The sequence below is a fragment of the Cherax quadricarinatus genome, unplaced genomic scaffold, assembly GCF_038502225.1.
Source record: "Cherax quadricarinatus isolate ZL_2023a unplaced genomic scaffold, ASM3850222v1 Contig354, whole genome shotgun sequence".
In the NCBI taxonomy this organism is placed as follows: domain Eukaryota; kingdom Metazoa; phylum Arthropoda; class Malacostraca; order Decapoda; family Parastacidae; genus Cherax; species Cherax quadricarinatus.
This window is the reverse complement of record NW_027195380.1, coordinates 142521-166523: the sequence shown is the minus strand read 5'-3', so window position 1 is coordinate 166523 and position 24003 is coordinate 142521. Positions and strand designations below refer to the sequence as shown.

The 24003-nt window shown below is 43.2% G+C and overlaps 1 protein-coding gene across 4 annotated transcripts in view; it reads right to left on the bottom strand.

Moving 5' to 3' along the window:
- Positions 1-703: 703 nt before the first annotated feature.
- Positions 704-24003, bottom strand: part of LOC138851333 (uncharacterized) — a 79082-nt gene continuing 55782 nt past the window's right edge. The window contains exons 3-4 of one of the 4 annotated variants that reach the window (XR_011391162.1): positions 2835-5998; positions 704-2781 (exon numbers count right to left, since the gene is read on the bottom strand). Coding sequence is in view for 2 of the 4 variants with exons in the window: in XM_070080366.1 (XP_069936467.1) it covers positions 4888-5592 (705 nt within the window). In the remaining 2 variants the exon portion in view is untranslated. Of the gene's footprint in view, positions 5999-6417; positions 6898-24003 lie in introns of those variants that run through there. The other 3 variants (XR_011391161.1, XM_070080366.1, XM_070080365.1) reach the window with 3 other exon arrangements.

The window sequence follows — 24003 nt, the reverse complement described above, 5'->3', positions numbered from 1 at the left end:
ATCTTTCAAATATTACATTTACGCATAATAAATAGGAGTAAGCGCTAAACTCCCCCCCATCCCAAGATGTCATACAGCACCTGTAAGAAGGGAAGTGTATGGGTAGCAAACTGGTTCCATCCAAGAATATTGAAATTAGGTCCAATTTCTTGTACCAAAGCCAGTTACAGTTGTCGATGAACTTCCCTTTAAGTAACATTCAAGCAATTTTAAATTATACCTGATTATTATAATCATAACCAAGCGTTTAACCCAAAAGGGTCAACATGTATGTATAAATTCCAATTATAACCGACATAGTCATGATTAAATTCCAATTATAGCTTATCTTTCCAGTATTAACCTAGCTAAACAAAGGATGAAATAACAGACAGAAATAATGGAGACTGTTGTTTATTACATCAAAAAAAAAGCATTATATGATCCTTTATAATATCTTAACTGAAAACAATCATAAATTAATAATCTGAAATCTAGGAGCTACTAACCAGACAACTTCAAAATAATTTTTGTAAAGAGCTTTTGTAAATGCTGGAGCAGTAACGGTAAAAGCTGCTTAATTACTCTACTATAAAATGTATTAAATTATTAATTCATGAATATACTCTTAACACACGCTTAAGAAAATATGTTGTAACCCTACACTATCAAACGTTCAAAAACATTTTTTTTTTTGGTGGCCTTTTAATAAAGCCTAAGCATCACTGAATGACACTCAGGCTTTGTTTTTTTTTTGTTTTTTTACAATTAATAGATTTGAATTAACATTTGCAACTAAATATTCAAACTTAGTTTAAAATACATATTACCACAATGTAAAAGACTGAAAAACAATGCTGTTTGATTATAATAAGTTGGTTATTTAGCATGTAATAATATCGGCAGAACCATATGATTTACAAAGTCCTTTACAGGGTAATAAATATCTTGAGAACTCATCAAATGTAACTAATCCTTTACAAAGTCCAGCAAAAACTGTGTTAATCCATTACAGGGTGGTAACAAATGAGAACGCATAAGAATTAAATGAATCATAGGTTAATTATCCTATGACAACACAAAAATATTGAAGGCAGGAAACCCCCTCTATTGAGAGGCGAGACAACTGCCATGATAAACTGCTTACAACATTCCATGTAACTATTGAGAGGCGAGGCAACTGCCATGATAAACTGCTTACAACATTCCATGTAACTATTGAGAGGCGAGGCAACTGCCATGATAAACTGCTTACAACATTCCATGTAACTATTTAAAAAAAAAATTAGACAGTTTCAATGCTGAATGACGTCATATTAACAATTAAATTTTATTTAATTAAAAAATGTTGTTACTAAGCAAAATATGTGTGAAATGCTTTTAATACCTTAAAGTCCAAAGTCAACTGCTAAGTGACATTCAAACATTGAAACATGACCAGAATAATCTATTTTAACATAGAACTGACAAAGTTTCGGAAAAAAAACAAAAGCAAAGCGCAGTTTTTCAATCAATGTTGAAAGTAAGATCCACCAACAAAAAACTTGTAGACACAAAAAAGATAAAATATAAAAGATAAGTATTTACAATAAACTGAAATTTAACCCTAATTCAATGGCAAAAAAGAGGTTCTCTTCCAAAATTCTTTCACTTATGCCATCAGATACAATTTTGATAACTTTTCCCTCATATAAAACAATTCTAACAGGAATCATAATTTTTTACTTTTTGTGTGTGGATGCATGCCTCTCAATTATTCTCAAAACACACACGACTTTACCTGACGGCAATCTTACCTAACATTTAATTTGATCCTATTCTTCTAACTTGAGACTAGTAAAAGGACAAAACTCCTCTAATATGTGCAATTCATGTATCTATTTTGAATAAGTCTAGCAACAATACTGATATCTAAACTTTTTTAAGACAAAAACTGGAAACTAGTCTGGAAAATATTTTTATCCATCCAGAACCACTATCAAGGTGAAAAACAACTCTTCCATTTTCAATTCTTGGGTTAGTTTCAAATTATTACTATACATGTATTTAGAACTAGGCGGATGTCATCAAAGATTCCATATTTGTTAAATACAATGTTTCCCTTACATACATAATTATACTCAGTTCACTGTTATTTAATACCAACCATATATTATATAACACATATACTTAACAGGTTAATGTACTTTCCATTAAGTGTAACAATATTAGCACAAGCTAAAACTTGCAACAATCTTTCAACATTACTTGACAGAAGAGAACACATCCGAGGAGTGAAGCATAAAGTCTTGCCATGAAGTGTAGCAATTGGGTCAGTTTCACAAATTAGCAATATACAAAGCCCCAGCTATAAAATCTGCATCAAAAAAGGGTACTTCACGAGAAAGTTAAACAAAGCACGTTGCTGAACAAATCATACAAAATACAATTTTTCAGATGCAGATATTAAACTATAATATAATGGGCCTCAGTGTATGCCTACTTTTAATGAAGAGATTTCCTTTGCTTAACACACATTAATTAAGTAACTTAAGCTTCCATTTCTAAACATAGGAAGCAGTATACAAATTTTTTTATTTATATGGAATGGCACTTAGCCATATTGAATAACTGGAGTAACAAGTCATTCCAGCCATAAACTGGCACCTAGCCAAAAGGAAGAACTGGAGTCATCACTGATTGTAACTGGCACCTAGCCACAAGGAAGAACTGGAGCAACTAAACTCACTCCAGCCATAAACTGGCACCTAGCCACAAGGAATAACTGCAGCAACAAAAGTCACCCCAGCCATAAACTGGCACCTAGCCACAAGGAATAACTGGAGCAACAAGTCACTTCAGCCATAAACTGGCACCTAGCCACAAGGAAGAACTGGAGTAACCAAAGTCACTCCAGCCATAAACTGGCACCTAGCCACAAGGAATAACTGGAGCAACAAGTCACTCCAGCCATAAACTGGCACCTAGCCACAAGGAAGAACTGGAGGAACAAAAGTCACTCCAGCCATAAACTGGCACCTAGCCACAACGAAGAACTGGAGCAACAAGTCACTTCAGCCATAAACTGGCACCTAGCCACAAGGAATAACTGGAGGAACAAGTCATTCCAGCCATAAACTGGCACCTAGCCACAAGGAATAACTGGAGGAACAAGTCATTGCAGCCATAAACTGGCACCTAGCCACAAGGAATAACTGGAGCAACAAGTCACTCCAGCCATAAACTGGCACCTAGCCACAAGGAAGAACTGGAGGAACAAGTCACTCCAGCCATAAACTGGCACCTAGCCACATGGAAGAACTGAGTAACAAAAATTACAATTCGGAGAAAAAAAAAAATTCACTTGAGATAAACTGGCACTGAATCAAAAGGTAGAATTATGACATTATTTAACATGAACTATCAAAACTATTTCAAAAGTGGCATTCAGATTAGTGCAGTTCAACCTAAGTTTTTATTTAATTTTTCTTTAACTATATATGGTGCAGTTTCTCAATGACCAGATAAGACCTCTCACAATCTAATCTTTTTTCTACAGAATTACTTTGTGTAATTCTGTATGTAGGTACAATAGTTCTAAACTATATGCCAAAATAATTTAAAAATATATAAAAATTAATTTTGCTTATAAACCGGCAAAGGAATGTTTGTAACATTTAAAACAAATGGAACTAATAATTTGAGGTTATGTGATTTAAGTTAAAGCAATTTCACCTATTGATATAATATGCAACACTTGCTCAAAGTAAACAGTACCAACAGTAGTACTCCATAAGTGTGAAAATAAGAGGCTGTTATAGAAAGGACAACATTCTTATTTAAAGCGAGTTCACACTACCTATCTTAGGGCAATAATCTTACACGAGTAGTCATGACTGAATTCAGCTAATGCTAGTATCTGTAAAGAGGAGACTAAAGGAACTAATCAGTGCTCTGACCATCCTATTATAGTTCAACTACAGGAGATTAAACATTTAATTAAGATTTTGCCTTGTGTTGCATTTTGAACATTGCAACTGTGAGAGGGTTAACTGGAAGTGTATAATTAAGTCTGCATTTGATAGAAACAATGAGTTGCAAAATTAAACATTGAGTTACAAAATCAAAGTCACTAAATTATTACTCCTATTCCTGGAGTAATAATTTAGTCACTAATTGAGAGCTGATTGGTTCTTTATTTGCAAATTGTATTATTACACTCATAAATCACAGCGACTGTCTCCCACCACGATAAGAGTAACCAAAAAAAGAAGAAACCCCTAACTTTATAGTTAAAGCATTTTTGCCTACATTAACTAGTGGAACAGTACTGCAAAAATCTGCACATCAGTTACATATATAAATTGAGGAAATCTTCTTTAAAGCTCCAGAACAAGCATTCCCTCAAAATTCTTCCACAGTAATACAGTACATACAAATACATTAGAACCAAACAGATCAAGTGTTACTCAATCATGCAAATCAACAGAACCTATCCAAATTTGCAGCTTTTATTTCCTTCTGGAGAAGTGCCGGCAAAGTAACACTAATATGAGCGGTCATGTGCTAATAGAATGGCATTTTTATATTGCCATGGTTAATTTGTCAAGTGCATCTTGTTGAGGTCACAAAACAGGCTCAGTCTATTTTTGTGCTGCTTGTTTTCAGATTTATCACAGTATTAGTAGCAACTAATACTGAACATGAGCTCACTTTTTTAGCCATCCATGTTGAATTGCATTTATGTTTGCATGCAGCAATTAAATTTCTGCCAAAGCAACTCAAAAATGTTGGGTACTTCTTGCTCTTGGGGTTTAGATAATTCATCCGTGTTATGATTCTGCCAGTAACAGAAGTAACACACACTTTTACAGGTTCCCTGCCTTCTAATCTTCCAGACTCAATGGCACTTGCGTCTGAGTGCAACAGTTAGTTTGTTATGCCTATGCGCCTAACAAGCAATGAAAGGCGCTTCTTGTTCCTGAAGAGATCATGGAACAGGGTCAACCTGTTTCGGAGCTCTTCATTTTCTTTACGTAGTTGATCACGTTCTTTAGTCAGTTTGGATACTTCCTCCTGTACTTGTGATAATGCACCAATAATAGTAGCAATTTTACCGTCTTCTTCCATTTCCTGTGACACGCACTGAACCTTTGTGAGTGAAGGTCCACTCTCTTGTTCTAATCTTCCAGACTCAATGATGTGCTTTCTTTTGCGTGCACCTGCAGATTGTCCTCCACCATCAGGCTTCAGAGGTGTACAATTTGATATATTTGGACATGGTTCTTCAGTTGGTCTTGCTGCCTGTGCCACAGAGCTTTCCTGCTTGCTTGCAGAGGCATTCTTACTGATGGATTTTGCTGATGCTCTTTCCTCCGTTTGCTCATCAACCTGAGCTACAGCTCCTTGCTCTTCACTGTTAGGTCTGTTATTTTCTTCATCAGATTTTGCTGGCTTGAACAATATAGTTATTGGGATGGCTGATGGGATTGTTGGCTGAACAGGTACTGCTCCAGCAACTGTTGAAGAGCGAGCAAGGTCCCAGCAAATAAGCATTGCAGCTTTGTCTGCTCCACTTCCTCGGACACGAACAAAGGAACACATAACATCTCCAATTTCATATGGAGCAACCATTTTAGCAAAATCTTTACGAACACTGCAACTAGTCGAGTTAATTGATCTGGGAGGAAACTTTGGCTTAGCTCATGTATGCCTTCACACGTTGAAAGAAGCAAAGGTGCTTGGGAGTTGATTCACTAACTCAATGCGGTTACAACCTGCACCGAGAGTTACTCAATAAACTGAGATTAAATTTCTGCTTGGACAGCCCTTGGGTGCTTTCACCCGTTGAAAGGAACAGCAGTGCTAGGGAGGGAGTTGATTCACCAACCCAATGCGGTCACAACCAGCACCAAGAGAGTTACTCAACTACTCAGTACACTGGGAGTAAATGGCTGCTGGGAGAGCAGATCGTAGCCAGCACTTTGCTGAATGCAGTAGGTTGTAGGTACTAACTTCTTTCCAGGATACAAATCTTAATCTGCAATAAAAACAGTATTAATTAATATGTACATTAAAATGAAATTCTGAAAGAAAATCAATATTACATACCGTATCCCACATTAGGGCAATTAATACAAAGGTATATGGTCTCTCATCCCAGTATCTAAGACAATTTAAGAAATTAAAATATCAAATCTTTTCTTTCTTTACATCCCCACTAAACCCTCCCACTTTTGTGCAAAATAAAATAATATATCATAATTCTCTTACACGTTACCCTCCCTCCCTTCAACAACCATCTTGTCTTTTTAAAGTGCCCATGTTATATCTCTCTCTGTTTTGGTACAACAACCATCTCCCACTAAAGTAGGCTGACCCAAAAAAGATTAACGATTTCACCATCACTCATTAAATTAGTGTCTTGCCAGAAGTGTGCCGACATCACAGGTCTGATACCTTCCGAACTGCAACATCTACACCCCTCCTTCATTGTAGGTGATGTTGCAGTTTGGAAGGCCTACGGTGAAAAGCTCTGTTCCACAAGGCACAGTACTAGCTCCCATCTTGTTCCTCATCCTCATATCCGACATAGACAAGGATGTCAGCCACAGCACCGTGTCTTCCTTTGCAGACGACACCCGAATCTGCATGACAGTGTCTTCCATTGCAGACACTGCAAGGCTCCAGGCGGACATCAACCAAATCTTTCAGTGGGCTGCAGAAAACAATATGAAGTTCAACGATGAGAAATTTCAATTACTCAGATATGGTAAACATGAGGAAATTAAATCTTCATCAGAGTACAAAACAAATTCTGGCCACAAAATAGAGCGAAACACCAACGTCAGAGACCTGGGAGTGATCATGTCGGAGGATCTCACCTTCAAGGACCATAACATTGTATCAATCGCATCTGCTAGAAAAATGACAGGATGGATAATGAGAACCTTCAAAACTAGGGAGGCCAAGCCCATGATGACACTCTTCAGGTCACTTGTTCTATCTAGGCTGGAATATTGCTGCACTCTAACAGCACCTTTCAAGGCAGGTGAAATTGCCGACCTAGAAAATGTACAGAGAACTTTCACGGCGCGCATAACGGAGATAAAACACCTCAATTACTGGGAGCGCTTGAGGTTTCTAAACCTGTATTCCCTGGAACGCAGGAGGGAGAGATACATGATTATATACACCTGGAAAATCCTAGAGGGACTAGTACCGAACTTGCACACGAAAATCACTCACTACGAAAGCAAAAGACTTGGCAGACGATGCACCATCCCCCCAATGAAAAGCAGGGGTGTCACTAGCACGTTAAGAGACCATACAATAAGTGTCAGGGGCCCGAGACTGTTCAACTGCCTCCCAGCACACATAAGGGGGATTACCAACAGACCCCTGGCAGTCTTCAAGCTGGCACTGGACAAGCACCTAAAGTCAGTTCCTGATCAGCCGGGCTGTGGCTCGTACGTTGGTTTGCGTGCAGCCAGCAGCAACAGCCTGGTTGATCAGGCGCTGATCCACCAGGAGGCCTGGTCACAGACCGGGCCGCGGGGGCGTTGACCCCCGAAACTCTCTCCAGGTAAACTCCAGGTATTGTGATGTCATCCTGCTACTTAAGATTAACATTTCATTTGGTTACAGTTTTGTTACAAGTACAATTTGATATAAAGGTACATTTGGTTGAAAGTCACTTATTATACAAAGCATTTCAGGTGAACTAATCCTAAAACATGGATACTAAAGTACTAATTCTAATCCTAGAATATTATTTTAGGCACTGGATATCAGTACATCATGAGTAATTCATTCCGATCATAAGTATAATGAGACAGGTTATATGTGAAAGACTGGAAAATTTTAAATAATCAAAATGGAGTTACACCAGATCAATGTGATGCTTTTTATGGAGTATTTGAATTAAACTGGTGACAACAAGGCATGAACATTTACAATCATTATATAGTGGATATATTTAAGTAATATTAAAACCACGGACAAATAGGGAACTGGCATTTTCAGGCAAAGAGCTCCATATTTTAGGGACTTTTACTGGCATGGGGTTACTGAACAGGTCGAGTTCTACATGTGGTATATATTTGAAGAGATATTTGTTTCTTGTAATGTTCATGTGTTCTGTTGCAGTTATCCAGAGTGTTTGCATTGAGTGACCTATATACATAGCATGTACAGTATAAAGTAAATATTTTGAATATTAAGCAAATTTAAACTTCAAATAGGGGAGGGGTACATTGATGCAACCTGAATGTAATTATTCTTTGGGTGCTCCATGGCCTGGTAATTAAAACTCTTTCTTCCACAGCAAGTGAGGGTAGAAACCTTGGGCATGTTTCTCTACACCGGTTGTTTATGTTCCTAATCAGTAAAATGGGAACCTGAGTGTTAGTAGACTGGTGTGGGTAGCATCCTGGGATAAAACTGACAAACTAGCTTTATACATGTACTTGTAGTAAATAAATATTATATTAAGAGCTGATTTCTGCTGAGTAACAACAGGTTTCAAGTGATCAGCTGTTGGTGATCCCCATGCAAATAACGTAAGTGAGGTAGGAATAGATTAGAATAGTACAAGACAAGTAGGGATGGTTGAGATACTTAACAGGATGTCCAAGATACACAACACTATATTTAAAAGAATGCCACACTTTTTTTTTTTTTTTTTTTAGAAATGTTCTGGGTGTGCAGTGATTTTTAGTTTGGTGTCCAGGTGTAGTCCCAAGAATTTACCCTTGTCCTGCCTTTTGACTGATGCATTGTTTGAGTTCATATGAAATTTTTTAGCTGTTCTTAAACATTATGTACAAGGTCTTATCAACAGAGTGGAAGTTTGATAAATGCAATCGAAGTAGATTTTTTAAAAAAGACGAGATACTTAAGATGGTAAATCAGTCAGACTTTGACAACTGCCAGTGGTCCAAGTTGGACCAAAACATCTTAAGTTTCCCCTCTCTTAAGTGCATACTTTTTTTTAATAAAATAATTACTAGTTTACAAAAACTGTACATAAATTATGCTTTTCTGTGCCTTCTATGGTGACACGTCTTCTCAGAATTTGATGCGCTGGGTGATGATGAATATTATAAACTGTAGGGCCTTGATTCACAGTATTCCACTAGTACAATGGTTTTCAATTATCCCCTGTCTTCATTTATTCAGACTTTCTACAATAAATACATTTACCAACAGTGGCCCATGGCCTGGTGGCAAAAGCTCTTGCTTCACATGGTGAGTGTCCGGGTTCGACTCCCGGCAAGGGTAGAAGCACTGGGCGTGTTTCCTTACATTAGATGTCCTACATCCATTGCTCACTTAATATATTATAGTGTAAATATATATAATAAATATATCAGTGTAAATTTATGCATTTGAAGTTGAAAAAATGCTGTTTCATTTTAGAGTAGTATCCCAGAACCTGACCTGCTGTATAAGTGGGGCCTGCTGTATAAGTGGGGCCTGCTGTATAAGTGGGGCCTGCTGTATAAGTGGGGCCTGCTGTATAAGTGGGGCCTGCTGTATAAGTGGGGCCTGCCTCTACCTCAAACACCTGACCTGCTGTATAAGTGGGGCCTGCTGTATAAGTGGGGCCTGCTGTATAAGTGGGGCCTGCTGTATAAGTGGGGCCTGCCTCTACCTCAAACACCTAACCTGCTGTATAAGTGGGGCCTGCCTCTACCTCAAACACCTAACCTGCTGTATAAGTGGGGCCTGCCTCTACCTCAAACACCTGACCTGCTGTATAAGTGGGGCCTGCCTCTACCTCAAACACCTAACCTGCTGTATAAGTGGGGCCTGCCTCTACCTCAAACACCTAACCTGCTGTATAAGTGGGGCCTGCCTCTACCTCAAACACCTAACCTGCTGTATAAGTGGGGCCTGCCTCTACCTCAAACACCTAACCTGCTGTATAAGTGGGGCCTGCCTCTACCTCAAACACCTGACCTGCTGTATAAGTGGGGCCTGCTGTATAAGTGGGGCCTGCCTCTACCTCAAACACCTAACCTGCTGTATAAGTGGGGCCTGCCTCTACCTCAAACACCTAACCTGCTGTATAAGTGGGGCCTGCCTCTACCTCAAACACCTAACCTGCTGTATAAGTGGGGCCTGCCTCTACCTCAAGCACCTAACCTGCTGTATAAGTGGGGCCTGCCTCTACCTCAAACACCTACAACCAAATCATTAAATGAAGCCAATGACCTTGTATCATAAAATACAAGGTTGCAAGTGCCCACAAGTACATGCACACACACCAGCCTAACCCTTGATACAATTATTTTTTTGTTTATTATATTTTAGTGGTACCCAACTTCAGTGATATCTAATAAATTGCATATGTAGTCCAATTATATTACCTTGCATTAAATCTTCGTGCATTTAAATACCAATAAAGTGCATGCTCTGCACTTTAAAAATTGTATTCCTTGTACTTCTCTGTATCATGTTCAAATTAATAAATAAATAAATAAATAAATAAATTAAAGAAGGTCTCAACTGTAGGAATAATTGCAGGAGGTTGTATGTGAGGGTGATTAGTGTTTGTCCCGTAGTTTGATCCTAGGTACTTGAGGAAACATTAGGTGATGTTTCCTTAAGACACCTGTTGTCCCTGTTTACCTAGCAGTAAAATATGTACCTGGGGTGTCAGTTGACTCGCGTGGATCGCCTCCTGGGGACAAAATTGACCTAATTTGTCCAAAATGCTCTGCATAACAAGGGTCTAGGTCTTTATACCTTGTACATGCACTTGTAAAAATAATTATTATTATTTATTATTTGCAATCATTCATTTCAATATAAACCCTCCTGGGATACAACTGTTTAATAAATCCCAATTTGTAGTGTTGTCCCCCAAAAAGGAATATGCTTATTTACTGAGAAGTGTTAAGCTTGGGTAATAGAATGTAAACAGGTCTTATTCAAGGAATGGGAAGATAATCATGATCCAAGGTATTTGAACTAAGTCAAATAAATCTATTTTTAACTATATTACACACATTTTACAATGGTGTTGTGTGTAAAGTCATAATGGACACAATGTACATTATGTAGATCCATCCCAGAATAACCCAGTAGAGTTCTTCAAGGGTTCATAAAATTATTAAACACTACGTGTATCCCATATATCATTTGCATTAATTGTTAGCGCACTCAGCTCACACACTGAGGTCTGGGGGTCGATCCCCGGTACAGCTGGAAACACTAGAACGTGTTTCCTTAAGATACCTCCTGTCCTATCTGTAAAATAGGTACCTGGGTGTTAGTCGACTGGTATGGGTCGCATCTTGTGACAAAATTGACCTAATCTGCCTGAAATGCTCTGCATAACACGGGGGCTTTCTATATAGTATGTGTTATGTCAGCAAGGCCTGTATACCTTGTACATGTGCTTGTAAAAATGAAGATTATCATTAACCATTCTTGTATAACTTATCAAATAAAATACACTGGTCATTATGTACATTTTCCCCAAGACAGAAACATAGCACTTTATAAAGAGTCATGTTATGTATTACACAGAAAAAGTTCTTTGTTGTGGAAATTAATTAAATGATAAATGATATTCTTATTTTGCCTAAACAAATTTTTTTTAAGCAGGGTTATGTAATGGGGTGTTATATTTTAAACAGGAAAGAAGCTTTATTTTGATAAGTAAGCATAATAACATAACCCAATGCAACCTAACCTAGACCAATGGAAATAAGACCCAATGGAAGTAAGTCACTTATAATAGTAAGTGGACAAATACGTTCATTTTTGCCAAAGTGATGACGTAGGTGCACACGTGGTAAGCTGGGAAGCTTGCAGCTGTACCAGCCACTCCAGACGTGGTAAGCTGGGAAGCTTGCAGCTGTACAAGCCACTCCACACGTGGTAAGCTGGGAAGCTTGCAGCTGTACCAGCCACTCCCGGTGGTCTGGTGGTGGTGGCCCGGTGGTCTGGTGGCTAAAGCTCCCGCTTCACACACGGAGGGCCCGGGTTCGATTCCCGGCGGGTGGAAACATTTGACACGTTTCCTTACACCTGTTGTCCTGTTTACCTAGCAGCAAATAGGTACCTGGGTGTTAGTCGACTGGTGTGGGTCGCATCCTGGGGGACAAGATTAAGGACCCCAATGGAAATAAGTTAGACCAATGGTTCCCAAACTTTTTCAGCTTGTTACCCAATTTAACATGCCACATAAAGCATGTTACCCCTTTCACAAAATGTTGTTATTATTGACATATATGGCTAAACGTGAACGTATACAGCCTTGCATACTCTGCTAATCCTAGCAAAACCATTGAAAACATAAGAACCACACATACATTATATATAAAATTAATAATAGCTACAAATTCACAGTAACAGTGGGTAAATACTAACTATATACTGCACAGGGCAGTACACATACATACCAGCTTATGTCTACCTCGGCTGATGCTCACAGATAAACTGACAGTGGACGCAGCCTCAAGAAGTGTGACACGTACTGGACAGGTCCATCTGGGCTACTGAGTGACTTTTGTCCTGAAGCATACTTGTCAAAATACTTTTGGGTTTCCACACACTTAGCTATATATTTCTTCTTTTCTAATACTGTATATTAGTTTTTGATGTTTATTGTTATTTGGTTTAACTTTATTACTTACTTATAATAGGTTTACTTTACAACTTTATATACTAAGACAAAGTTAACAATAATCCTCATACCGGGTACCGCATTGTTTTCTTGATTTTCAGAATTCATAACTTTTTTTCTGTCACCCCTCCATTACCCCCCAAAAATGGTTAAATTACCCCCAGGGGGTAATTTACCCCCAGTTTGGGAACCACTGAGTTAGACAGTCTTCGATGACGCACTGACTTTCTTGGGTTATCCTGGGTGGCTAACCCTCCGGGGTTAAAAATCCGAACGAAATCTTATCTTATCTTATCTTATCTTATCTTATCTTACAAACTTTCCAACATTCCCACTGCTTCCCACGCTTTAACACACTGGCCCTAACATTCCGCAGATGACAGGCACTTGGGTTCAATGCAAGGAAGGAGAGGATACGTACAGTTGGGTGGATCAAGAGCCTGGCTGAGCACTTCCCTGGTGTGTTAATGTGAAGTAACCTGCATTGTTATAGGAAACTTTTGATGAGTGATGCAGCGTAGTCAGCAGTGTGTACACTCACCATGATGCAGCGTAGTCAGTAGTGTGTACACTCACCATGATGCAGCGTAGTCAGCAGTGTGTACACTCACCATGATGCAGCGTAGTCAGTAGTGTGTACACTCATCATGATGCAGCGTAGTCAGTAGTGTGTACACTCACCATGATGCAGCGTAGTCAGTAGTGTGTACACTCACCACAGTGATGCAGCGTAGTCAGTAGTGTGTACACTCACCATGATGCAGCGTAGTCAGTAGTGTGTACACTCACCATGATGCAGCGTAGTCAGTAGTGTGTACACTCACCACAGTGATGCAGCGTAGTCAGTAGTGTGTACACTCACCATGATGCAGCGTAGTCAGTAGTGTGTACACTCACCATGATGCAGCGTAGTCAGTAGTGTGTACACTCACCATGATGCAGCGTAGTCAGTAGTGTGTACACTCACCACAGTGATGCAGCGTAGTCAGTAGTGTGTACACTCACCATGATGCAGCGTAGTCAGTAGTGTGTACACTCACCACAGTGATGCAGCGTAGTCAGTAGTGTGTACACTCACCATGATGCAGCGTAGTCAGTAGTGTGTACACTCACCATGATGCAGCGTAGTCAGTAGTGTGTACACTCACCATGATGCAGCGTAGTCAGTAGTGTGTACACTCACCATGATGCAGCGTAGTCAGTAGTGTGTACACTCACCATGATGCAGCGTAGTCAGTAGTGTGTACACTCACCACAGTGATGCAGCGTAGTCAGTAGTGTGTACACTCACCATGATGCAGCGTAGTCAGTAGTGTGTACACTCACCACAGTGATGCAGCGTAGTCAGTAGTGTGTACACTCACCATGATGCAGCGTAGTCAGTAGTGTGTACACTCACCATGATGCAGCGTAGTCAGTAGTGTGTACACTCACCATGATGCAGCGTAGTCAGTAGTGTGTACACTCACCATGATGCAGCGTAGTCAGTAGTGTGTACACTCACCATGATGCAGCGTAGTCAGTAGTGTGTACACTCACCATGATGCAGCGTAGTCAGTAGTGTGTACACTCACCATGATGCAGCGTAGTCAGTAGTGTGTACACTCACCACAGTGATGCAGCGTAGTCAGTAGTGTGTACACTCACCATGATGCAGCGTAGTCAGTAGTGTGTACACTCACCATGATGCAGCGTAGTCAGTAGTGTGTACACTCACCATGATGCAGCGTAGTCAGTAGTGTGTACACTCACCATGATGCAGCGTAGTCAGTAGTGTGTACACTCACCATGATGCAGCGTAGTCAGTAGTGTGTACACTCACCATGATGCAGCGTAGTCAGTAGTGTGTACACTCACCATGATGCAGCGTAGTCAGTAGTGTGTACACTCACCATGATGCAGCGTAGTCAGTAGTGTGTACACTCACCATGATGCAGCGTAGTCAGTAGTGTGTACACTCACCATGATGCAGCGTAGTCAGTAGTGTGTACACTCACCATGATGCAGCGTAGTCAGTAGTGTGTACACTCACCATGATGCAGCGTAGTCAGTAGTGTGTACACTCACCATGATGCAGCGTAGTCAGTAGTGTGTACACTCACCATGATGCAGCGTAGTCAGTAGTGTGTACACTCACCATGATGCAGCGTAGTCAGTAGTGTGTACACTCACCATGATGCAGCGTAGTCAGTAGTGTGTACACTCACCATGATGCAGCGTAGTCAGTAGTGTGTACACTCACCATGATGCAGCGTAGTCAGTAGTGTGTACACTCACCATGATGCAGCGTAGTCAGTAGTGTGTACACTCACCATGATGCAGCGTAGTCAGTAGTGTGTACACTCACCACAGTGATGCAGCGTAGTCAGTAGTGTGTACACTCACCATGATGCAGCGTAGTCAGTAGTGTGTACACTCACCATGATGCAGCGTAGTCAGTAGTGTGTACACTCACCATGATGCAGCGTAGTCAGTAGTGTGTACACTCACCATGATGCAGCGTAGTCAGTAGTGTGTACACTCACCATGATGCAGCGTAGTCAGTAGTGTGTACACTCACCACAGTGATGCAGCGTAGTCAGTAGTGTGTACACTCACCATGATGCAGCGTAGTCAGTAGTGTGTACACTCACCATGATGCAGCGTAGTCAGTAGTGTGTACACTCACCATGATGCAGCGTAGTCAGTAGTGTGTACACTCACCATGATGCAGCGTAGTCAGTAGTGTGTACACTCACCATGATGCAGCGTAGTCAGTAGTGTGTACACTCACCATGATGCAGCGTAGTCAGTAGTGTGTACACTCACCATGATGCAGCGTAGTCAGTAGTGTGTACACTCACCATGATGCAGCGTAGTCAGTAGTGTGTACACTCACCATGATGCAGCGTAGTCAGTAGTGTGTACACTCACCATGATGCAGCGTAGTCAGTAGTGTGTACACTCACCATGATGCAGCGTAGTCAGTAGTGTGTACACTCACCACAGTGATGCAGCGTAGTCAGTAGTGTGTACACTCACCATGATGCAGCGTAGTCAGTAGTGTGTACACTCACCATGATGCAGCGTAGTCAGTAGTGTGTACACTCACCATGATGCAGCGTAGTCAGTAGTGTGTACACTCACCACAGTGATGCAGCGTAGTCAGTAGTGTGTACACTCACCATGATGCAGCGTAGTCAGTAGTGTGTACACTCACCACAGTGATGCAGCGTAGTCAGTAGTGTGTACACTCACCATGATGCAGCGTAGTCAGTAGTGTGTACACTCACCATGATGCAGCGTAGTCAGTAGTGTGTACACTCACCATGATGCAGCGTAGTCAGTAGTGTGTACACTCACCATGATGCAGCGTAGTCAGTAGTGTGTACACTCACCATGATGCAGCGTAGTCAGTAGTGTGTACACTCACCATGATGCAGCGTAGTCAGTAGTGTGTACACTCACCATGATGCAGCGTAGTCAGTAGTGTGTACACTCACCATGATGCAGCGTAGTCAGTAGTGTGTACACTCACCATGATGCAGCGTAGTCAGTAGTGTGTACACTCACCATGATGCAGCGTAGTCAGTAGTGTGTACACTCACCATGATGCAGCGTAGTCAGTAGTGTGTACACTCACCATGATGCAGCGTAGTCAGTAGTGTGTACACTCACCATGATGCAGCGTAGTCAGTAGTGTGTACACTCACCATGATGCAGCGTAGTCAGTAGTGTGTACACTCACCATGATGCAGCGTAGTCAGTAGTGTGTACACTCACCACAGTGATGCAGCGTAGTCAGTAGTGTGTACACTCACCATGATGCAGCGTAGTCAGTAGTGTGTACACTCACCACAGTGATGCAGCGTAGTCAGTAGTGTGTACACTCACCATGATGCAGCGTAGTCAGTAGTGTGTACACTCACCACAGTGATGCAGCGTAGTCAGTAGTGTGTACACTCACCATGATGCAGCGTAGTCAGTAGTGTGTACACTCACCACAGTGATGCAGCGTAGTCAGTAGTGTGTACACTCACCACAGTGATGCAGCGTAGTCAGTAGTGTGTACACTCACCATGATGCAGCGTAGTCAGTAGTGTGTACACTCACCATGATGCAGCGTAGTCAGTAGTGTGTACACTCACCATGATGCAGCGTAGTCAGTAGTGTGTACACTCACCATGATGCAGCGTAGTCAGTAGTGTGTACACTCACCATGATGCAGCGTAGTCAGTAGTGTGTACACTCACCATGATGCAGCGTAGTCAGTAGTGTGTACACTCACCATGATGCAGCGTAGTCAGTAGTGTGTACACTCACCATGATGCAGCGTAGTCAGTAGTGTGTACACTCACCATGATGCAGCGTAGTCAGTAGTGTGTACACTCACCATGATGCAGCGTAGTCAGTAGTGTGTACACTCACCATGATGCAGCGTAGTCAGTAGTGTGTACACTCACCATGATGCAGCGTAGTCAGTAGTGTGTACACTCACCATGATGCAGCGTAGTCAGTAGTGTGTACACTCACCACAGTGATGCAGCGTAGTCAGTAGTGTGTACACTCACCATGATGCAGCGTAGTCAGTAGTGTGTACACTCACCATGATGCAGCGTAGTCAGTAGTGTGTACACTCACCATGATGCAGCGTAGTCAGTAGTGTGTACACTCACCATGATGCAGCGTAGTCAGTAGTGTGTACACTCACCATGATGCAGCGTAGTCAGTAGTGTGTACACTCACCATGATGCAGCGTAGTCAGTAGTGTGTACACTCACCATGATGCAGCGTAGTCAGTAGTGTGTACACTCACCACAGTGATGCAGCGTAGTCAGTAGTGTGTACACTCACCATGATGCAGCGTAGTCAGTAGTGTGTACACTCACCATGATGCAGCGTAGTCAGTAGTGTGTACACTCACCATGATGCAGCGTAGTCAGTAGTGTGTACACTCACCACAGTGATGCAGCGTAGTCAGTAGTGTGTACACTCACCATGATGCAGCGTAGTCAGTAGTGTGTACACTCACCACAGTGATGCAGCGTAGTCAGTAGTGTGTACACTCACCATGATGCAGCGTAGTCAGTAGTGTGTACACTCACCATGATGCAGCGTAGTCAGTAGTGTGTACACTCACCACAGTGATGCAGCGTAGTCAGTAGTGTGTACACTCACCATGATGCAGCGTAGTCAGTAGTGTGTACACTCACCATGATGCAGCGTAGTCAGTAGTGTGTACACTCACCATGATGCAGCGTAGTCAGTAGTGTGTACACTCACCATGATGCAGCGTAGTCAGTAGTGTGTACACTCACCACAGTGATGCAGCGTAGTCAGTAGTGTGTACACTCACCATGATGCAGCGTAGTCAGTAGTGTGTACACTCACCATGATGCAGCGTAGTCAGTAGTGTGTACACTCACCACAGTGATGCAGCGTAGTCAGTAGTGTGTACACTCACCATGATGCAGCGTAGTCAGTAGTGTGTACACTCACCATGATGCAGCGTAGTCAGTAGTGTGTACACTCACCACAGTGATGCAGCGTAGTCAGTAGTGTGTACACTCACCATGATGCAGTAGTCAGTAGTGTGTACACTCACCACAGTGATGCAGCGTAGTCAGTAGTGTGTACACTCACCATGATGCAGCGTAGTCAGTAGTGTGTACACTCACCATGATGCAGCGTAGTCAGTAGTGTGTACACTCACCACAGTGATGCAGCGTAGTCAGTAGTGTGTACACTCACCATGATGCAGCGTAGTCAGTAGTGTGTACACTCACCATGATGCAGCGTAGTCAGTAGTGTGTACACTCACCACAGTGATGCAGCGTAGTCAGTAGTGTGTACACTCACCATGATGCAGCGTAGTCAGTAGTGTGTACACTCACCACAGTGATGCAGCGTAGTCAGTAGTGTGTACACTCACCATGATGCAGCGTAGTCAGTAGTGTGTACACTCACCATGATGCAGCGTAGTCAGTAGTGTGTACACTCACCATGATGCAGCGTAGTCAGTAGTGTGTACACTCACCATGATGCAGCGTAGTCAGTAGTGTGTACACTCACCATGATGCAGCGTAGTCAGTAGTGTGTACACTCACCATGATGCAGCGTAGTCAGTAGTGTGTACACTCACCATGATGCAGCGTAGTCAGTAGTGTGTACACTCACCATGATGCAGCGTAGTCAGTAGTGTGTACACTCACCATGATGCAGCGTAGTCAGTAGTGTGTACACTCACCATGATGCAGCGTAGTCAGTAGTGTGTACACTCACCACAGTGATGCAGCGTAGTCAGTAGTGTGTACACTCACCATGATGCAGCGTAGTCAGTAGTGTGTACACTCACCATGATGCAGCGTAGTCAGTAGTGTGTACACTCACCATGATGCAGCGTAGTCAGTAGTGTGTACACTCACCATGATGCAGCGTAGTCAGTAGTGTGTACACTCACCACAGTGATGCAGCGTAGTCAGTAGTGTGTACACTCACCATGATGCAGCGTAGTCAGTAGTGTGTACACTCACCACAGTGATGCAGCGTAGTCAGTAGTGTGTACACTCACCATGATGCAGCGTAGTCAGTAGTGTGTACACTCACCACAGTGATGCAGCGTAGTCAGTAGTGTGTACACTCACCATGATGCAGCGTAGTCAGTAGTGTGTACACTCACCATGATGCAGCGTAGTCAGTAGTGTGTACACTCACCATGATGCAGCGTAGTCAGTAGTGTGTACACTCACCACAGTGATGCAGCGTAGTCAGTAGTGTGTACACTCACCATGATGCAGCGTAGTCAGTAGTGTGTACACTCACCACAGTGATGCAGCGTAGTCAGTAGTGTGTACACTCACCATGATGCAGCGTAGTCAGTAGTGTGTACACTCACCATGATGCAGCGTAGTCAGTAGTGTGTACACTCACCATGATGCAGCGTAGTCAGTAGTGTGTACACTCACCACAGTGATGCAGCGTAGTCAGTAGTGTGTACACTCACCATGATGCAGCGTAGTCAGTAGTGTGTACACTCACCATGATGCAGCGTAGTCAGTAGTGTGTACACTCACCATGATGCAGCGTAGTCAGTAGTGTGTACACTCACCATGATGCAGCGTAGTCAGTAGTGTGTACACTCACCACAGTGATGCAGCGTAGTCAGTAGTGTGTACACTCACCATGATGCAGCGTAGTCAGTAGTGTGTACACTCACCATGATGCAGCGTAGTCAGTAGTGTGTACACTCACCACAGTGATGCAGCGTAGTCAGTAGTGTGTACACTCACCATGATGCAGCGTAGTCAGTAGTGTGTACACTCACCATGATGCAGCGTAGTCAGTAGTGTGTACACTCACCACAGTGATGCAGCGTAGTCAGTAGTGTGTACACTCACCATGATGCAGCGTAGTCAGTAGTGTGTACACTCACCACAGTGATGCAGCGTAGTCAGTAGTGTGTACACTCACCATGATGCAGCGTAGTCAGTAGTGTGTACACTCACCACAGTGATGCAGCGTAGTCAGTAGTGTGTACACTCACCATGATGCAGCGTAGTCAGTAGTGTGTACACTCACCATGATGCAGCGTAGTCAGTAGTGTGTACACTCACCATGATGCAGCGTAGTCAGTAGTGTGTACACTCACCACAGTGATGCAGCGTAGTCAGTAGTGTGTACACTCACCATGATGCAGCGTAGTCAGTAGTGTGTACACTCACCATGATGCAGCGTAGTCAGTAGTGTGTACACTCACCACAGTGATGCAGCGTAGTCAGTAGTGTGTACACTCACCACAGTGATGCAGCGTAGTCAGTAGTGTGTACACTCACCATGATGCAGCGTAGTCAGTAGTGTGTACACTCACCATGATGCAGCGTAGTCAGTAGTGTGTACACTCACCATGATGCAGCGTAGTCAGTAGTGTGTACACTCACCATGATGCAGCGTAGTCAGTAGTGTGTACACTCACCACAGTGATGCAGCGTAGTCAGTAGTGTGTACACTCACCATGATGCAGCGTAGTCAGTAGTGTGTACACTCACCATGATGCAGCGTAGTCAGTAGTGTGTACACTCACCATGATGCAGCGTAGTCAGTAGTGTGTACACTCACCACAGTGATGCAGCGTAGTCAGTAGTGTGTACACTCACCATGATGCAGCGTAGTCAGTAGTGTGTACACTCACCATGATGCAGCGTAGTCAGTAGTGTGTACACTCACCATGATGCAGCGTAGTCAGTAGTGTGTACACTCACCATGATGCAGCGTAGTCAGTAGTGTGTACACTCACCACAGTGATGCAGCGTAGTCAGTAGTGTGTACACTCACCATGATGCAGCGTAGTCAGTAGTGTGTACACTCACCATGATGCAGCGTAGTCAGTAGTGTGTACACTCACCATGATGCAGCGTAGTCAGTAGTGTGTACACTCACCATGATGCAGCGTAGTCAGTAGTGTGTACACTCACCATGATGCAGCGTAGTCAGTAGTGTGTACACTCACCATGATGCAGCGTAGTCAGTAGTGTGTACACTCACCATGATGCAGCGTAGTCAGTAGTGTGTACACTCACCATGATGCAGCGTAGTCAGTAGTGTGTACACTCACCATGATGCAGCGTAGTCAGTAGTGTGTACACTCACCATGATGCAGCGTAGTCAGTAGTGTGTACACTCACCACAGTGATGCAGCGTAGTCAGTAGTGTGTACACTCACCATGATGCAGCGTAGTCAGTAGTGTGTACACTCACCATGATGCAGCGTAGTCAGTAGTGTGTACACTCACCACAGTGATGCAGCGTAGTCAGTAGTGTGTACACTCACCATGATGCAGCGTAGTCAGTAGTGTGTACACTCACCATGATGCAGCGTAGTCAGTAGTGTGTACACTCACCATGATGCAGCGTAGTCAGTAGTGTGTACACTCACCATGATGCAGCGTAGTCAGTAGTGTGTACACTCACCATGATGCAGCGTAGTCAGTAGTGTGTACACTCACCATGATGCAGCGTAGTCAGTAGTGTGTACACTCACCATGATGCAGCGTAGTCAGTAGTGTGTACACTCACCACAGTGATGCAGCGTAGTCAGTAGTGTGTACACTCACCATGATGCAGCGTAGTCAGTAGTGTGTACACTCACCACAGTGATGCAGCGTAGTCAGTAGTGTGTACACTCACCATGATGCAGCGTAGTCAGTAGTGTGTACACTCACCATGATGCAGCGTAGTCAGTAGTGTGTACACTCACCATGATGCAGCGTAGTCAGTAGTGTGTACACTCACCATGATGCAGCGTAGTCAGTAGTGTGTACACTCACCATGATGCAGCGTAGTCAGTAGTGTGTACACTCACCATGATGCAGCGTAGTCAGTAGTGTGTACACTCACCATGATGCAGCGTAGTCAGTAGTGTGTACACTCACCACAGTGATGCAGCGTAGTCAGTAGTGTGTACACTCACCATGATGCAGCGTAGTCAGTAGTGTGTACACTCACCACAGTGATGCAGCGTAGTCAGTAGTGTGTACACTCACCATGATGCAGCGTAGTCAGTAGTGTGTACACTCACCACAGTGATGCAGCGTAGTCAGTAGTGTGTACACTCACCATGATGCAGCGTAGTCAGTAGTGTGTACACTCACCATGATGCAGCGTAGTCAGTAGTGTGTACACTCACCATGATGCAGCGTAGTCAGTAGTGTGTACACTCACCACAGTGATGCAGCGTAGTCAGTAGTGTGTACACTCACCATGATGCAGCGTAGTCAGTAGTGTGTACACTCACCACAGTGATGCAGCGTAGTCAGTAGTGTGTACACTCACCATGATGCAGCGTAGTCAGTAGTGTGTACACTCACCATGATGCAGCGTAGTCAGTAGTGTGTACACTCACCATGATGCAGCGTAGTCAGTAGTGTGTACACTCACCATGATGCAGCGTAGTCAGTAGTGTGTACACTCACCATGATGCAGCGTAGTCAGTAGTGTGTACACTCACCATGATGCAGCGTAGTCAGTAGTGTGTACACTCACCACAGTGATGCAGCGTAGTCAGTAGTGTGTACACTCACCATGATGCAGCGTAGTCAGTAGTGTGTACACTCACCATGATGCAGCGTAGTCAGTAGTGTGTACACTCACCACAGTGATGCAGCGTAGTCAGTAGTGTGTACACTCACCATGATGCAGCGTAGTCAGTAGTGTGTACACTCACCATGATGCAGCGTAGTCAGTAGTGTGTACACTCACCATGATGCAGCGTAGTCAGTAGTGTGTACACTCACCATGATGCAGCGTAGTCAGTAGTGTGTACACTCACCACAGTGATGCAGCGTAGTCAGTAGTGTGTACACTCACCATGATGCAGCGTAGTCAGTAGTGTGTACACTCACCATGATGCAGCGTAGTCAGTAGTGTGTACACTCACCATGATGCAGCGTAGTCAGTAGTGTGTACACTCACCACAGTGATGCAGCGTAGTCAGTAGTGTGTACACTCACCATGATGCAGCGTAGTCAGTAGTGTGTACACTCACCACAGTGATGCAGCGTAGTCAGTAGTGTGTACACTCACCATGATGCAGCGTAGTCAGTAGTGTGTACACTCACCACAGTGATGCAGCGTAGTCAGTAGTGTGTACACTCACCATGATGCAGCGTAGTCAGTAGTGTGTACACTCACCATGATGCAGCGTAGTCAGTAGTGTGTACACTCACCATGATGCAGCGTAGTCAGTAGTGTGTACACTCACCATGATGCAGCGTAGTCAGTAGTGTGTACACTCACCATGATGCAGCGTAGTCAGTAGTGTGTACACTCACCATGATGCAGCGTAGTCAGTAGTGTGTACACTCACCATGATGCAGCGTAGTCAGTAGTGTGTACACTCACCACAGTGATGCAGCGTAGTCAGTAGTGTGTACACTCACCATGATGCAGCGTAGTCAGTAGTGTGTACACTCACCATGATGCAGCGTAGTCAGTAGTGTGTACACTCACCATGATGCAGCGTAGTCAGTAGTGTGTACACTCACCATGATGCAGCGTAGTCAGTAGTGTGTACACTCACCACAGTGATGCAGCGTAGTCAGTAGTGTGTACACTCACCATGATGCAGCGTAGTCAGTAGTGTGTACACTCACCACAGTGATGCAGCGTAGTCAGTAGTGTGTACTCTCAGCATAGTCAGTAGTGTGTACACTCACCATGATGCAGCGTAGTCAGTAGTGTGTACACTCACCACAGTGATGCAGCGTAGTCAGTAGTGTGTACACTCACCATGATGCAGCGTAGTCAGTAGTGTGTACACTCACCATGATGCAGCGTAGTCAGTAGTGTGTACACTCACCATGATGCAGCGTAGTCAGTAGTGTGTACACTCACCATGATGCAGCGTAGTCAGTAGTGTGTACACTCACCAT